The following is a 17,784-nucleotide window of genomic DNA, read 5'->3' as shown; positions in this document are numbered from 1 at the left end:
CTGTCAGGGTACCTGGCTCATCCTCCCTAGGGTGTGGGGTTGTGCCTGTCGGGGCTCCCATCCCTCCTCCATGCATGTGTGCAGATTGGGATGCTCTTCCCGCCCTCTTGGGGTGTGTGCGGGCTGGGGGGGTTCATCTTGGTCCCTGGTTCTGTCTCAGGTCACCTCGCAGGTTATGCCCCCAGTGGCCTGTCCCGGTTGCTCTGCTTTTCTGTTTGCGGTCCAGTTCTGGGCAGCTTTTGTCCAGCGGTAATTTCTTTTAATCCGGATACAGTGGCCAAATGGTCGTCAGGCTCAGCCAAATCCCGTCATTAGAATTCTTCCCGGGATTTATCAAAAGTGGATTTGCAACCCTGAGCTTGCCAGCCCGCGGAGCCTGCCCTGAACCCTGTGCAGCCTGATCCGGCCAGGGCCTCGCTCTGGCTCTCGCTCGGTGCCCGAGGTCTGGCCAGGCTGCGCCCCAGGATCGGGGCGCGGGATCTTTGCCGCCCTCTCCTGCCGCCCCTCCGGAATATGACGCCCTCAACGCGGGGGGGGGGGGTGCTGTGGCCCCTCCCTCCGAGGCCGGAAGTGCCCCTAACTTTCCCGATTCCCCACCACCTGTTTGGGGCTGGAGATGGGGTGGGCGAGTCCTCCGAGGGGCAGGAGGGCTGGGCCAGCCGCGGCTGCTCCGGTCCCGGGAGGCGGGGGGCGCTGTCCGATTGGCCGCGCCCCGCGCCCCGCCCGCTCGGCCCGCGGTCTCAGAGCTCGTCCAGCGGGAGGGAGGGAGGACGCGCAGGGGCGGGACCGGCCTCTAGGACCCCACGCGCGGGTCCGGCCCTGCAGCTTCGGAGCGCGCCGAGCGGGACCCGTGCGACCCGCACTCCTGGACCGGCTCCGGGGCGGACTCCCGAGCCCCTGCGCCAGGCGGTGGCTGGACCCGGCTCCCGGAGCGGATTCGCGCGCGCCTGGACCCGGCGTTACCTGGGCCTGGCTGTACCTGGGCGCAGCGGCCAGGACCAGAGCGTCGCAGAGAGGGACGTGCTGCCGGAGCCGCCGCGGGAAGCCGCGGCGCTGGGAGCCCGAGAGGGCCGCGCAGAGGAGCCGGGGCTCGTCGGGATCCCCCCAGCCCCCGCCTTGCGCCTCCGTGAGTGGCTCCCGCGCGGCTGTTTACGGCCGCATTCGTGTCTCTGCGTTTGCTGGAGGCCGCCGCACGGAGCAAGAGCTGCCGGGAGGCGGCCTGGAGCGGCTGGGCGGGAGTGGCCTGGGGACGCACGGCCCGGGTGGCGTGAAGGCCCCTGGGGCTCCCGGGGCGAAAGTTCCCGGTCGGATCGTGGGGTGTGGCGCTCGGGGGTCGCCGCAACAGTTGGCTGCCTCTCCCCGCGCAGTGTCGCTTGTTCACCAGGTCCGCCGTGGAGGCCGAGCCGCCCGAGCGCCCGGAGGAGCCGCGGGGCCACCATGTCCGCGCGCCCGCGCTGCCGGGGTCTGCTGTGCTTGCTGGCAGTGACGGCCGCCGTGCGCCCCGGCGCGTGCGGGCTGTGCCCCGCCGCCTGCACCTGCGCCACCGACGTCGTCAGCTGCACCGACAGGAACCTGTCCAGGGTGCCTGCCAACCTCTTCAGGCTCGTCCGGAGACTGGACCTGAGTTACAACCGCATCGGGCTCCTGGACTCCGACTGGATGCCGTCGCCCCTGCTGAAGCTCAGCACCCTGGTCGTGCGCCACAACGACGTCGCCAGCGTCGCCGCGGGCAGCTTCGCCGCGACTCCCAACGTCCGGAGCCTGGATCTGTCGTGCAACCGGCTGCAGGCGGTGCGCGACGCCGCGTTCCAGGAGCTGCGGGCGCTGGAGGTACTGCTGCTCTACGACAACCGCATCTCGCGGCTGGACCCGGCGGCCTTCGGGGGCCTCTCGCGCCTGCAGAGGCTGTACCTGAGCGGCAACTGGCTCACGCAGTTCCCAGTGGGTCTCTACCTGGGCAGGTTCAGGCTGGCGGCGCTCACGTTCCTGGACGTGTCCTACAACCGGATCCCCGCCGTGCCGGTGCACCACATGCACCTGGTGCCGGGCCGGCAGCTGCGGGGCATCCACCTGCACGGAAACCCCTTCGTCTGCGACTGCGCGCTGCACTCGCTGCTGGCCTTCTGGTACCGCCGGCGCTTCAGCGCGGTGGTGGAGTTCAGGGACCACTACACCTGCCGCCCTGCGGCTGCAGCCGGAAGCAGCCAGCAGGTGCCCCTCCTGCGAGAGAGCTTCCTGAACTGCTCGGACAGCGTTGTCAACGGCTCCTTCCACGCGCTGGGCTTCGTCCGTGAGGCCCAGGTCGGGGAGAGGCTGGTGGTGCACTGTGACAGCAAAGCTGGCTCGGCAAACACCGACTTCCTGTGGCTGGGCCCAGACAACAGGCTGCTGGAGCCGGATAGGGACGCGGACAACTTCCACGTGTTCCCCAACGGCAGCCTGGTGATAGAGAGCCCTCGGCCCGAGGACGCCGGCGTGTACTCCTGCATCGCCATGAACAGGCAGCACCGGCTGAACGAGACCCTGGACGTCACCATCACCGTGAGCAACTTCTCTGCGGTGAGCAGGGCCCACGCGCACGAGGCCTTCAACACGGCGTTCACCACCCTGGCGGCCTGCGTGGCCAGCATCGTGTTGGTGCTCCTGTACCTGTATCTGACGCCGTGTCCCTGCAGGTGCAAGGCCCGGAGACAGAGGAGCGTGCCAAGCCAGAGCAGCGGTGGCGGCCCCCTCTCTGTGCCGAGTCCAGGCCCCGCGGCTGAGGGCGCGGCGGACGAGCCGAGGGCGGGTGCTGGGAAAAGAGTGGTGTTCCTGGAGCCTCTGAGGGACGCCGCGGCCCGGCAGAACGGCAGGGTCCGGCTCTTCCCTGGCGAGGCCGCCCTGGCCGAGGGCATCCTGAAGTCCTCGCGGGGGAAGTCCGACTCGGGCTCCGTGAACTCGGTGTTCTCAGACACACCCTTTGTGGCCTCCACCTGAGGCTGGGTCGGGGCTGTAGCACTGGGCGGGGGCGCGGTGGTGCTGTGGGTCTGTTTCCTGGAGCACGAGCAGGTGGCCCCGGCAGCGGTCAGGAGCAAGGGCGGCTCAGCCCCTTGGCTCCTCTGGGCGCAGGAAGACCGGCTGTTTCCCCAACCCAAGTTCTCAGCGACGCTGGCCGTGTGAGAGCTGGCCCAGAGCTGACGTGACTGACCGAGCTGTCCCTTTACATCCAGCCGCTGCCGACCTGCCAGGCCCCGAGGGGGTTGTCTGGGAGAGGGGAGCTGGGTGCTGCTGTGTCTTCAGAAAGAGGCAGCTGACCTGGGCCGGCAGCGTGGGGCTGGGGCCTGGACCGGTTTTGTTTGGCTTCTCTGCGAATCGCTGGAAGTCGCGTCACCCCACGTGTCCCGAGTGTGCAGGCGTTGGTGCCCCTGTCCGCGCAGATGTATGCGTGTGGTTCTGTGAAGCGTAGCTGGGCCCTGCTGTGCTGTGCGTGTCCTGTGCCCGTGTCCTGTTTTGCCTGGCTGCTGGAACACCAATCTAAGCTGTTTCCTGGGACGAGCTTGTGCTGTTTCTTGTAGCCATTCACACCAGACACCTCTGCTCAGCTCTGTGTGGAGCAGGGAGAGCGGACTTTGAGGGAGAAACTCGTCAGTTTCGCCGTGGGGACACCGTGTGCTCCGGCCAGGTTTGCAGGACACTTGTACAGCAAGTGAGAGCGCGAGCGAGCTGGGGAGGCCATGCTGTCTCCATCCCTGCCGTGCGGTCTCCCCGGTCCCCTCTGACCAGGTCTCCCCGGACCAGACGGTGTGTGAGGCCCTGCCCGTGTTGGGACTGTGCTGTTAGCTCCACCCGGGCTCCCAGTGGTTCCCTGCCCTGGTGGAACCCAGTGTGGGATTCTGACAGCCCAGCCTGAAGGAGCTCTGACCCTCACGTGCTGCTCCATCCCACTTTCCGGGGACGCTTGTGGGCTGTCCAGGGCCCAGCACTGGTTCTCAAGCAGATTGCACTCAGCACAGGCCTCGGTGCCAGCCAGAGGTCCATAGGAACGGTGACTGACAGGGGTGGGCGTGGACAAGGAACCCAGGGCCGGAGCCAGGATGACACACATGCAATGGAGAATCGAGGGTGTGCAGTCCCGGGGCTTGGAAGATGGCGTCTCAGACAGTGTGACCGATACCACAGAGCAGCAGCTGACGGCCACAGCACAGCCACTGGCTTTGGCTATGGGGGTTTTCCGTGCAGTGTCAATGATAGTAGTGGACATGTGGTGGCAGCCCCGAATGCCACGCCCTGGGCAGCAGCGGGGGAAGCACAGGCCTTTTAGGGACTCAGGCCTGTAGGGCGGACCTCACCCCTTCAGAGCCCAAGCTGCAAGCAGGGAGCGCTTCGCCCCTCACCGCCACTGTGTGGCTCTGGAACCGTCGCCGCTTCTCCCGCAGGTGCAGAGCAGCCCAGGGGCCTCACCGCCCTGCCTGGGGTGTGGGGGAGCCAGGGCCGCCCCGACGAGGAAGCTGCGGGCAGGGTCTCCATGCTGAGCCTCTCTGGGCAGGTCTCTGAGGTCCTCCAACCTCAGAGCCTGGCTGGGTGGGAGTGGGCCTTAGCAGGGCCATGCCCTCTCTGGCTAGTCGTGAGCTGAGGTGGAGACTAGGATACGACCAAACGAAAGGCAACAGAAAACTTGCCAAAAACCTAATGGCAAAGCTGTGTTTTGCACAGAAATAGGATAAGAAAGCGTAGAACTGGATGCTGGGATGTGAATTTTGGGTTCTTAAGTCTGTCTCCTTTGGGGGTTAGGAGTCTGATCACATGTATTTTAAATATAGGAACAGGATTAATTTGTCTTTTATAGACTCATCCCACTCAAAATTGCACAGCTTTCCTCTGGGTTACACTCTGGGCCACTTGGTTCTGTTGGGATGTGGGTGTGAGGCTGCAAAGATGGCAGAAGTGAAACTTCCCAGGCTGCTTTTCTCACTGGCGAAGCCACCAGGCCCAGTGTTTCTTCTAGGTTTATGGTCATGTGTTCCACAGTGCGCTGTAGGATCTATCGTCTGAAAGAATGGTCTTAAAGGTTGCCTTATTTATACTCAGCTTCTGTATTACTCCTCACTGTTTGGCCTAGAGACACTTCAATATATTTATTTTTTAGCTGTAGTTGTTGGAGTTATTTGCACAGAGAAAGGGTCTTTATTTTTCTAAATAAGCATCCCTCTGAAATGTTCCCCAGAGTCAGGCAGCTGAGGCTAACTGTAGTCCCACTGTGCAGCAGGCTCCGCCCAGCCCCTCCAACACCACAGCCTCACCGTGTGACTGTGTGTGTCACCCCTCACCCAGCGGCCTTGTCCCCGAGGCTCAGCACCCCCAGGAGGCCTGGAGTGGCGAGACCCCCACACAGCAACAGGTGCACGGGAGCAGGTGCACGTGCGGCCGAGCCCTTCGGCACTGGGCCTCGGCGCCTCTTGCGTTTGCAGTGATGTCAGAGCACTTAGTCAAGAGGAGAATCCTGCTCCTCTGGGGACACTGCGGCGCTGACGAGCAGAGTGTGGCTTGCTGACACAGGCTGAAGCCTGGCTTCAGCGGCGGGCTGTAATTGATGGCTCTTGTTTTTTGAAATTATGAGATGCGGAAGATTTCCTCTGACTAAACCTCGATTCTTCCCTTTTTAAGCTATTTTTAGTTGGAAGGCAGCCCCACCAGATCTTGTTTGCCACAGTGAGCTTTGAAGCTTTCGGGTCTGATTAGATCACAGAGGCTGGGAATGTGCTCCGGGCTGTGGCGCGCACACTCTGGCTCCCAGCACTGCTCTCTTGTTGCTGTGCAGATTAGGACAGCCCCCTCCCTCCCAGGGAGCCCCGCCCCGCCGAGAGCCGTCCCCAGCCCCGCTGCCTGCGTCACAGGAATGGCAATGGCCGGTCCCCCTGCAAGTGTCCTGGACCGTGACCCAGGAAAGACGGAGCTGGAAGCCCTGTCGCGCCTCCCCGGGGAGGGTGCTCACCCCGGTGCTTCATCATCACAGCAGCCCTGAGACCCTCGCCCTGGGCCCCTAGGGAGGAGCTCACTACGGGCTTCCCCAGGTGGCCCCTCAGTGGTGACAAATGCCTTTCCCCCCAGCAGTGCTGGGACCGGTGTTTCACCAACAGAGCGACTTGGCCAGCTGGGCTTGGGCACCAGGCTGCCCGGGGAGGCTGGCACTGTTCCCTTCGCCAGGAGCCTTCCCTCAGGGGGCTGGTTTAGGCCTGAGTGCTGGCGTGTCATCGGTTTTGGTCCAGCCTGTGGGGGCATGGACCCCGCTCTGCCCTGCCCTCCCTCCGCAGGCCTGTGACGCCAGGACCTACCCAAGCTCTGCACCATTCCTGCCGAGAGCCCCTGGCTTTCCGTCCGTGCCCCACCCGGAGGGACTGAGACTTACACGTGCCCAAAGAGCAAGGAGTCAGCAGACTGGACCTGAGTCCAGTACCACCTGGATTCAGAGCCCAGGCTCCTAATGTCCCCCTCGGTGATGAGTCAGTGGGCTGCTTCCTGACCACTGCCCTGCGGCCTCCCTTTGGCTGCGCTCAGGACTCCGCCCCCAGAGCTGGCTGCTCTGCCCCCAGCGCTGCCCCCCCCCCCCCCGTGCCTCTCTGTTTCTATGGGTCCTCCATCCCCAGAGGCCTGGCGTGAGGCAGGTGTTTCAGTTATATTGAGCTCCCGGCAGGTGCCGGTCCCCGTGCCCCACCTAGCACTGGCGCTGGGCTAGCTGCTGCCAGGCGTGGCAGAGCCCTCACGAGGCAGATGCCCGGGCCGGGGGTCTGGGAGGCTCCAGGGAGGAGTCTGTCAGAGGACCGCTTGTTTCCCACGCTGGATGCCCAGACGTGGGCGGACCGTAGGACTGCGCTGTGCTCGGGCCCTGGGGACCCACCCGGGGGCTGTCGGGAAGCAGAGCAGTGTGGATGATCTATCTCCTAATAAGGCCCTTGGGCAGGTGGACCCGGACGCTGGGGGCGGGATGCGGGGTGCAGTTCCTGTTTTCCTGCTTCTCCCTGTGCACTGGCGGTGTGGCTCCGCCGGTTCTGTCCCACAGCTCAGCAAGGAGGAAGCATGGGCCTGGCTCACGGGAGCGCTGCCAGCACGTTTTGCTGTGGAACAAGAGTCCGAAGGCTCGGCCCGGCTGGGGAGCGCTGTGGGCTGAACGCAGTAAGACACAGTGATCCTACTTAATTCGGTTATCACTCTGTGGACCGAGCAGTGTCTCAGAGCCAATGTTTACCCAAGCCTGGCAGTAATTACGTTTACACCGCTCGCCCACACATCGGTTTCGCTGGGTGGGAAGAGACAGAAAGATGGGATTTTCACGGGAAAGAGTCCGGCAGGCCCTCTGCTGCCTGGGCGTCTGCGTGGGTTTCACCCAGCCCGCCAGATCCACCCTCCCCAGCACTGAGCTTTGAGCAATCCTCAGGGTCTAGGCCTGCCAAGCTATGGCTCACATGCAAAAAAAAAAAAAATCTATTTTTTGAGCTCCGTTCTCCCAAAGAACATATCTTGCCTGATGTGGAAATACAGTGAAATATCAAGGAAGTTTATTTTGTATTTGTGCTTGGTTTTTAAAATATCCACACTTACAGTGGAAGGGCAGCGGCCGGCACGGCGGGGAGGCAGTGTGCACCTCCCCGGGACCTGCTTCCCACGCCGAGTCTTCCCGGCTGGCCCCGGGGAGCAGGGCGTCTGTAAGACCTCTGCTGGACAAGCCCAGCGTTCGTCCGTTGCACACCTTCTACTGTGCATTAATCAGTTACAGCACCACCCGTCATTGTTGTAGGGACCCCGGCTAGCTGCCCTCTGGTCATCTGATTGACAGCTGAGTCGCCACTTCTTTGCCTGGTTTAGTTGGTGGACACTTCAGATCTCTGGGACTGAAGGCTTCCGGGGACGACGTGCGGACGGCACTGCTTCCAGGACGCAGCGCCTCGTCCTTCCGGGAATCTGGGGGGCGCGCTCGGCCTCTGCCAGAGACGGAGGCCTCTTCCTTGGGGTCTGAGATTCCAGCAGAAAGGCTTTGCGGGGGCGGGTTTCAGGCCAGCCCCCACCCCCCTCCCTGCTTGGCACCTCTCCGTCACCGCGGGGCGCTCTGTGTCGGCCTCTCACAGGGGTCCTTGAGGTCAGCTGTCTGGGGTGCCCAGCACCGCCGCTGGCTCCCGAGCCAGCAGAGAGCGGGCGCACACCCAGTGGACCCACGCTGCGTGCCTGGCGGGTGGGGTGGGCGGGACGAGGCCAGGGGCGCCCAGGGGTGAGTTCCCTCAGCGCAGTCGCGTGCCCGCCCCGCGTGTTTCCCACGTGTCCAAGGCGCCCACGCGGCGTGTGTGAGAAGACGTTGTGCAGGCGCGGTGCCTGGGGAGGACTCAGCGGCCAGAGGGCCCCTTTGCAGCAGGTGCGCCGTCTGGAGGGCCCCGCCCTTGGCAGGCAGGGGTGGCTAACTGCTCTCTCACAGCCGAGCTGCGGGCTGCGCTAAGTCCCTGCTTTTCTGAGTCAGCTCTGGGCATGAGGGTGGAGACCACCCCACACAAGAGCAGAGCGAGGGCGAGCTCGGCGCAGGGGCTGGCCCGGGACACCTGCCGCTCCTCCGGGCTTCCGGGAGGGCGGGCAGGCTCCTGGTCAGCGTCCGGTGTCCCCTGGCCAGGACGTGCGTCCTGGTGATCTGTGAGCAGCCATCCTGGAAGCTGGGGCCCCGCCCGAGTGTGTGCCCTGGACAGTGAGAAGCTGAGCCCGTGCGGCTTGGCCAGCGGCAGCTCTGAGCCTCTGAGTTAGGCTCGCCTGTCGCACACGGCAGAAACGGCAGCACCCGGTGGAGGGGGCCTGGGCAGACGCAGGGCCAGCGCGGTTCCCCTCAGGACAGGGAGGCTCCACCAAGGCCTCGTGCTGAGACCGCAAGGTCAGAGGTCAGGACCGGAACCCTTGGCCGCGCTTCTGGGGTAACGCTTCTCTTGAAAATACTTTTTAAAGTTTCATTTTATTTGAAAGGTGGAGAGAGACCGACCCCGATCTGCTGGTGCATTCCCCAGGTACCCACAATGGCCATGGCTGGGCCGGGCTGAGGCCAGGACCCTGGAACTCCACCCGGTCTCCCGTGTGGGTGGTGGGCCCGAGGACCTGGCCCATCAGCTGCTGCCTCGCAGGGAGCCGCCGGCAGTGGGCGAGCCGGGACTGACCCTGGTACTCCTACGTGGAATGCCACATCCCAGGCAGTGGGCTGCCCAACAGCTTCCTACCCCAGGCCTACTCCTTGGTTTATTGTTAAATTTTAAACCTGATGATGATTGTAACTTCTTATGGAGTAGGCACCCAGATACCGTTGGGTGTTAAGTACAGATTCTATAATTTTCAGCTTCATTAAAAAAAAAAAAAAAAAACAGAAAACCAGGCAATGCATCAGAGGCCCCGGGGCCGCGTGCTTGGCTGCTGTTCGCTTCCCTGTTACAGAGACGAGGCCACCCCCAGGGCCAGCACTCAAGCACCTGTTTTCGGGAGGAGAATGGCTGAGGTTGCACCGCTGGGGGCCGGGGTCTGATGCCCGGATCCTTGGCCCCAAGCCTTGCTCTGTGCAGCGGGGCAGCTGCCCTCTCTCCACCTGTGGTCAGGGCCACGGCCATTGCTGAAGGGACCTGGCATCTTAGCCACCCACACCTGTTTTGTTTGTAACAGGAGCATTAGGACCACTTGTTAGTGCAGGGGGGAACTCTGACGTGCTGTCAGCAGCCAGGGCCTCAGGGCCCCCGCCCCTCTGAGGAGGGTACTGCTGTCAGTCACGATGACTGACAGGGACAACGCACGTCTGGAGCCTGGCCACCACACACCGAGGAGGTGCACGATGAGCCTGACCACCAGGAGCCTGGCACTGTGGGAAACACTCCCCGGCACGGGCCGCCCTGAGGTGGGCCCCGAAGCTCCAGAGAGGAAGAGCATTACTCACTGTTTAATGCTCACACGCGTTCCTCCTGGTAGCTTCCAGAAAGTGTTTACGACAGAGGATAAAATTAGCTGAAGGTCTCCCATAGAAATGTTTTTGAAACTAGGAGCAGCGTTGCCCTGTGACGGCAGCTGCAGAATTTATGCCCCTGCACGTCCTTCACGGTTATGGTCTTAGGGTTGTGTTTATCCCGTGGAAAAACGGCCGCTGAACGTGGATCTGAGGGTGACGGCTTCCCCCCACTTCGTCCCTGCCCTTTTCTTTCTCCTTTCAACCTTCCTTGCTGTTTTACTAAATCAGTGCGGAGCCCATGGTCGCATCAGTGCTGGAGACGTCTGGAATGTTTTTAGTCTCGAACAGCGTTAGTGCCGCTCTCCAAACAGTTGTGTCGTCTGGGGTCTGCTCACAGGTGCCATCTATCATCTGCAAACACGGCTGTGTGTTAGCCGTGGCTGCTGTCGCCTGGCCTGAGAGCTGCGCGGAGCCAGCCAGCCGGCTCCCCTTCCGCGCCGTCCCGGAGTCGATGTTGGTCTGCGGAGGGGCCCCCATGTGCCGTTGGTGTTGCTGTGTCATACAGCGCCTCGTAATGTCACCACAGCTCACGTCACAGTGATGACAGCTAGCATTTAACATACTCCCGGGAAACAATCGCAGTTTGCAAAATGCCTGTCTCACCGGAGCTCGGATTTCTGTCTCAGCAGCAAGACACACTGGTAGGTGTTTGTCGACTGACTGGTGTTTCTGTTCCCGTTGTTTCGAGAGCCACATGGAACTCAGCCTTTCCTGCCCTGGCGTGTATTAACCCATTAAAAGTCAGACATGATTCTCACATGCAGAGCTAGCTATTATTTTTTTAAGATTTATTTATTTATTTAAAGGCAGAGCTTAAAAGGGGAGAGAGAGAGAGAGAGAGAGAGAGAGAGAGAGAGAGAGGTCTTCCATCCGATGGCTCACTCCCCAGATGGCCGCAATGGCCAGGGCTGGGCCAGGCCGAAGCCAGGAGCCAGGAGCTGCTTCTGGGTCTCCCGTGTGGGTGCAGCGGCCATCCTCCTGCTTTCCCAGGCCACAGCAGGGAGGTGGACTGGAAGTGGAGCAGCCGGGACTTGAACTGGTGCCCATGTGGGATGCTGTGTCACAGGTGGCGGCTTAGCCTGCTGCACTACAGTAAAGCCTTCTTCTAGTGGATGCATCACGAGGGTCTCTTACTCAACGCCACAATGATGTCCCCCAAAAAGTTAGCTTTGAGGCAGAGAATGAACAGCCATGCCCGAGGCCTGGTGTTTGGGATCCACTGTGTGCCCAGGGCAGCCAAGAAGAGACAGGACACAGAAGCAGCACAGCAGGCTGGGCCCTGAGTTAGGGGCTGTGGTCATGGCAGGGCCGGGCACAAAATGTGCAGCGCAATGGGCTGGCTCTGTGGCACAGCGGGTTAAAGCCCCAGCCTGCAGCGCCGGCATCCCATATGCGCGCGGGTTCAAGTCCCGGCTGCTCCTCTTCTGATCCAGCTCTCTGCTGTGGCCTGGGGAAGCAATAGAAGATGGCCCAAGTCCTTGGGCCCCTGCACCTGCGCGGGAGACCCAGAGGAAGCTCCTGGCTTCGGAGCAGCTCAGCTCTGGCCATTGCAGTCATTTGGGGAGTCAACCAGTGGGTGGAGGACCTCTCCCTCTCTGGTTCTACTTCTCTCTGTAACTCTTTCAAATAAATAAAATAATTCTTTAAAAAGAAAAAACCCCAAACAACCAAAAACAAACAAACAAAATGTGCAGCGGGGAGGAGGAAGTCCTACCAGGTTGTAAGAGCAGGAACCAGAAAGGAGGGGGTACAGAGGCGGGAGCCAAGTGAGGCAGAGCCTGGAGATGCGGCTGGGCGTGGGGATAGGTGCCCGCGGCACACAGGAGGACCACATGGGGAACAGGGAAGGCAGTGGAGGACAGGGCGGGAACCAGAGGTGGAGCCTGCATCCTGCAGGGGCGCAGGCCGGGCTGCGGCCAGGGTTTCTGGCACATCAGCCCCTGGGGTGGAAGGTGGGGAGGACAGGGTGGGGATGCGGCTGAGCCACCGCGCGGGGAGCCCCCCGGGGGCGGGGAAGAGCAGGCTGACTCCGTGCCGCGGCCGCAGCTTCTCTGTGAAGTGGACAGGAAGTCACAGATGAGGAAGGGAGACACGGAAGTTTCCCTGTGGGGACACAAGCCAGGTGACGGGAAGGCAGGCTGCGAGCTGGGGACGGCCCACACGCCAGGGGATGGACGCTCTGTTTGTCCGGCCAGTGCGCGGGCAGGTGCAGGAGCACACGGCCTGGAGCCCGCAGGCCTCTGGTAGGGGTGCATGATAAAGAAGGAGGGGAGGGGGGAGGTGACGGGAGGCGGCAGCACGTGGGCCCTGCAGGGAGGACCAGCTGCGGACCGCGGCCGCAGGTCAGGGGCTCGCGCGGAAGGGAGAGGCCGGGCGGCCGGGGCTCGGCCGTCAGCAGCTGCTCCCAACACCGTCCACCAGAAGGTCGGAAACACGGGCGCTCCCCTGCGCAGAGCACCTGCCGGGCCGTGGGAGGGGCGTGACCAGAGAACTAGGGGTCTCGGCTGGAGGGCTAGGGGGTGTGGCCGTCAATGTGGGGGGCGTGGCTGGAGGAGAGGTGTGGCTGGCGGCGTGGGAGGGGCGTGGCTGGCATGTGGGAGGGCGTGGCCGGAGGATTAAGGGGCGTGCCCGGGCCGCGTCCACTGCGGAGACTGCGTTCCTCCAGGAGCAGGAGTGTGGGGTTCCCAGCCCTCCCTTCCACAGGTGAGCCACGCGGCTGAGTTCCCTGGAGCGGGCGGGGGCTGTGCGTCCCCTTCTCTCTCGGGTTCTTGCAAAGCAAACGCCGATGCCAACATTCCAGAAAGAATCCGTGCTGTTTGCCAGTCTGCCGACTGCGTGGTGTGTTCCCCGCGGAAGCGCTGCGGGCCGCCAGCCAGGACAGGGTCGGCCTTTCTGTTCAGTGGGAAGTGGCTTTCTTTTGAACCCATCAGTGTCTCTCTTGAGCATTATCGTTTTCTTCTTCCTCTTTTCCTTATGGTTTTCTGTTTGTATTGAATTTTTTTTTTGACAGGCAGAGTTAGACTGAGAGAGAGACACAGAGAGAAAGGTCTCCCTTGCGTTGGTTCACCCCCCAAATGGCCGCTATGGCCAGCGCTGCGCCGATCCGAAGGCAGGAGCCAGGTGCTTCTCCTGGTCTCCCATGGGGTGCAGGGCCCAAGCACTTGGGCCATCCTCCACTGCACTCCCTGGCCACAGCAGAGAGCTGGCCTGGAAGAGGGGCAACCGGGACAGAATCCGACGCCCCGACTGGGACTAGAACCCCGTGTGCCGGCGCCGCAGGTGGAGGATTATCCTAGTGAGCCACTGCGTAAGCCGTTTGTACTGAATTTTAAAAGTGGCAAAAACACTGACTTTTTCCCTCTGGCTTGGTAATCATGCACTCATTAATGCCGGTTAATTAACTCCACACCTGCAGACCCTGGACTTAAAGCTGGTGCTCCAGGCCAGGAAACCAAACCACCTGCTGAGGCACGGTGGGTGGTCCTCAAGGCCTCCCAGCACTGGCAAACAGGAAGTGCATTACTGCTTTAAAGACAAGCAGCTGGGGTGGGCGTTGGACCACATCGTCCTACATCCCAGTGCCAGGGTTCAGTACCCTGCTCTTCCCGCTAATAGGCACCCGGGAGGCAGTGGACGTGGCTCAAGCGGCTGGTCCCCTGGAGACCTGGTTGGCGCTCCGGCAGGCAGCATGAGCCCCGGCCCTGGCCGTTCCTCTGTGTCCTCCTCCCAGCTCTGTAACCCCCAGCTGAGTGACGACACACACACTCAGAACATTCACGGCTGCTCATGGCTGTGTGGTTTAAAGACTGATGGATTTTTTTTTTTTTTGACAGGCAGAGTGGACAGTGAGAGAGAGAGACAGAGAGAAAGGTCCTCCTTTGCCGTTGGTTCACCCTCCAATGGCCGCTGCAGCCAGCGCACCGCGCTGATCCGATGGCAGGAGCCAGGTACTTCTCCTGGTCTCCCATGGGGTGCAGGGCCCAAGCACTTGGGCCATCCTCCACTGCACTCCCTGGCCACAGCAGAGAGCTGGACTGGAAGAGGGGCAACTGGGACAGAATCTGACGCCCCGACTGGGACTAGAACCCGGTGTGCCGGCGCCGCAGGTGGAGGATTAGCCTAGTGAGCCGCGGTGCCGGCCAAGACTGATGGATTTGAGAGGCGGAGTTACAGAGAGATGCGTCTTCCATCTTCTGGATCACTCCCCAGATATGGTTGCAACGGCTGAAGCTGGGCTGATTTGAATCCAGGAGCCCGGACCTCCCTCCGGGTCTCCCCCATGGGTGCAGGGGCCCAAGTCCTCGGGCCATCTTCCACTGCTTTCCCAGGCCATAGCAGAGAGCTGGATTGGAAGAGGAGCAGCCAGGACTTGAACCAGTGCCCATATGGGATGCCGGCGCTGCAGGTGGGGGCTTAGCCCACTACCCCACAGCACTGGCCCCATGATAAAAAAAAATTCTTATTTTCATTGTATTTGAAAGGTAGAGGAAGTGAGACACAGAGAGCTCTCCCATGCACTGGTCCACTCCCCAAATGGCAACGACAGCCAGGGTGGCACCAGCTGGGAGCTGGGAGCTGGGGACTCCACAGGTCTCCCATGTGGGGCAGGGGCCCACACCTGGGCCGGCACCGCTGCCTCCCAGGTGTGGATGGGAGGAAAGCTGGAGGGAAAGCAGAGGGGCCAGGACTCTCACCAGGTGCTCTGACCCGGGATGTAGGTGTCCCGGGTGGCAGCTCTGCCCAGCGGGACGGGTGTCTGACAGGTGTGATGAGTACGCACAGAGGGACCCCGCTGAGTTGGGCCAGGTGGGCCACAGTACTTCCAGGGCCCTGCCCTACCCCTCCTCCACTCCCCAGCCTGGGCAGGGCCGCCGCCCTCCACTGACCCTGAGCCAGAGCGTGTGCTTGCTCTGATAGGTCACGATCAGCGAGGTGTAGCGGAAGCAGCGCTGGGGTAATAGACATGTCTCACAGTAGACAGAACTTGAGGTTGAAGGTCAACTAGGGGGGAAAAACTGAGATAATCCAGAGACAGTACAGTGAGAAATAACGATAGATGCAACAATAAAGAAATTTTTATACCTACTGAGATGGTCAACACCAGGTGGTTATTTGAAGACTAAAAATTCTGGCAATTTTGATGGAGAGAAATCAGCAGATACAAATAAACAGTATTCAGCACAAAGAGGAGTAAACTCCATCACAGATTTAAAGATTACAGAATAGAATGAGATGGTTCTTTTTTTAAAAAAGGATTTATTTATTTGAAAGAGTTACAGAGAGAGGTAGAGATGGTGGCGGGGAGGGGGGGAGGTCTTCCATCTGCTGGTTCACTCCCCAATTGGCCACGATCGGCAGAGCTGTGCCAATCAGAAGCCAGGAGCCAGGAGCTTCTTCTGGGTCTCCCACGTGGGTGCAGGGGCCCAAGACTTGGGCCATCTTCCCTCTTTTTCCCAGGCACAGTAACAGGGAAGTGGATTGGAAGTGGAGCAGCGGGGACTCCAACTGGCACCCATATAGGATACTGGCGCTGCAGGCTGGGGCCTTATCCCACTGCGCCACAGTACCAGCCCCGAAATGAAATGCTTCTTACAATTATTTTGAAAACATGGGTGGAATAGTTACTTTCAAGCAAAATGTAAGTTCCTGGTTGACGTTGTGGGTTAAGCTGCCACCTACAGTGCCGGCATCCCATAGAGGCTCTGGTGCAAGAGCCAGCTGGCCCGTTCCCACCCAGCTCCCTGACGACCTGGGGAAGCAGCAGCAGATGGCCCAAGTGCTCGGGCCCTGCACCCACATGTAGGTCCCACCTGGCCGCCTCCCCGCAGTGAGCTCTCACCCGTAGGTGTCAGATGGGGGCCTCCCCACGGTGAGGTCTCACCCGTAGGTGTCAGCTGGGGGGCCTCCCTTCAGTGAGCTCTCACCCGTAGGTGTCAGCTGGCCGGCCTCCCCACAGTGAGCTCTCACCTGTAGGTGTCAGATGGGGGGCCTCACTACAGTGAGCTCTCACCTGTAGGTGTCAGATGGGGGGCCTCCCCGCAGTGAGCTCTCACCCGTAGGTGTCAGATGGGGGCCTCCCCGCAGTGAGCTCTCACCTGTAGGTGTCAGATGGGGGGCCTCCCTTCAGTGAGCTCTCACCTGTAGGTGTCAGATGGGGGCCTCCCCGCAGTGAGCTCTCACCTGTAGGTGTCAGATGGGGGGCCTCCCTTCAGTGAGCTCTCACCTGTAGGTGTCAGATGGGGGGCCTCCCTGCAGTGAGCTCTCACCCGTAGGTGTCAGATGGGGGTCGCCTCCCCACAGTGAGGTCTCACCCGTAGGTCTCACCTGGCTGCCTCCCCGCCACGGGCTCTCCCACAGGTCTCACCTGGCCGCCTCCCCACAGTGAGCTCTCACTTGTAGGTGTCAGATGGGGGGCCTCCCCAGTGAGCTCTCACCTGTAGGTGTCAGCTAGGGGGCCTCCCCACAGTGAGCTCTCACCTGTAGGTGTCAGATGGGGGTCGCCTCCCCGCAGTGAGGTCTCACCCGTAGGTCTCACCTGGCCGGCCTCCCTACAGTGAGGTCTCACTAGTAGGTGTCACCTGGCCGGCCTCCCCACAGTGAGGTCTCACCCGTAGGTCTCACCTGGCCGGCCTCCCTACAGTGAGGTCTCACTAGTAGGTGTCACCTGGCCGGCCTCCCCACAGTGAGCTCTCACTTGTAGGTGTCAGATGGGGGGCCTCCCCAGTGAGCTCTCACCTGTAGGTGTCAGCTAGGGGGCCTCCCCACAGTGAGCTCTCACCTGTAGGTGTCAGATGGGGGTCGCCTCCCCGCAGTGAGGTCTCACCCGTAGGTCTCACCTGGCCGGCCTCCCTACAGTGAGGTCTCACTAGTAGGTGTCACCTGGCCGGCCTCCCCACAGTGAGGTCTCACCCGTAGGTCTCACCTGGCCGGCCTCCCTACAGTGAGGTCTCACTAGTAGGTCTCACCTGGCCGCCTCCCCGCAGTGAGGTCTCACCTGTAGGTGTCAGCTGGGGGTCGCCTCCCGGTGGGGCTCGGGAGCAGCTGCAGTGAGTGATGTAAGTGCTGCCCCAGCCTTGGGGCTGGACAAAGTGCGGTGCCGTGGGCGTTTCCAGCAGGAACGAGAGGGAGACTTTTGTTTACCGTCCCAGGTTTTGAGCTCCAGAGCTTTCTGACTGAACGCCCAGCTAAAGCTGCTCACGGCGCAGTTTTGAGAGCCTGGGGACTTTCCGTTTGCTTCTGTCACCCAGTAAATTTTCTGTTGTTTGGCATTCTCCCATGGCGTTCATTTTCAAAACTGAAAGATTCATAGAACATCTCTCCGAGGCAGGGCTGGCGTTATTTTGGGTTTCATTTTTGACTGTCAACTACAATGAATAAATCAGTGTTCAGAGTTGTAGTTATTATGATATAGGAATGTGAATATTTGGTGATGCAGAAAATCATTTTCCAGAATGGGGTGCAGTTGAATCATACTCAAACCTGGTTCTTGAATAAATGTTTGAAGTCTTGTCTGTTTTATGGAAGATAATTTGAAATACGTAAATGAACAGAAGCTTCTAGAACTTTGTGGTGTTTTTTTTGTTTTGTTTTGTTTTTTGTTTTTTTTTTTTTTTCTTTTGGCCAGGCAGAGTTAGACAGTGAGAGAGAGACAGAGAGACAGAGTTACAGAGAGAGAGAGAGAGAGAGAGAGAGAGGTCTTCCTCCCGTTGGTTCCCTCCTCTAATGGCTGCCATGGCTGGTGCTGCGCCGATCCGAAGCCAGAAGCCAGGTGCTTCCTCTTGGTCTCCCATGGGGTG

At 61.1% G+C, this 17,784-nt stretch overlaps 1 protein-coding gene across 1 annotated transcript; it reads left to right on the top strand.

Annotated features, from left to right (window-relative positions):
• Window positions 1–592: 592 nt before the first annotated feature.
• AMIGO2 (adhesion molecule with Ig like domain 2) lies at window positions 593–10,745 on the top strand. The gene has a single exon (XM_070049729.2). It carries the CDS (start codon window positions 1,438–1,440, stop codon window positions 2,974–2,976), a length of 1,539 nt encoding a protein of 512 aa, XP_069905830.2. The 5' UTR covers window positions 593–1,437; the 3' UTR covers window positions 2,977–10,745.
• The last annotated feature ends 7,039 nt before the right edge of the window (window positions 10,746–17,784 follow it).

Source organism: Oryctolagus cuniculus, chromosome 9 (genome assembly GCF_051225735.1).
Source record: "Oryctolagus cuniculus isolate XC-2025 breed Fujian yellow rabbit chromosome 9, ASM5122573v1, whole genome shotgun sequence".
Lineage (NCBI taxonomy): Eukaryota > Metazoa > Chordata > Mammalia > Lagomorpha > Leporidae > Oryctolagus > Oryctolagus cuniculus.
This window is presented reverse-complemented; position numbering and strand designations above follow the sequence as displayed.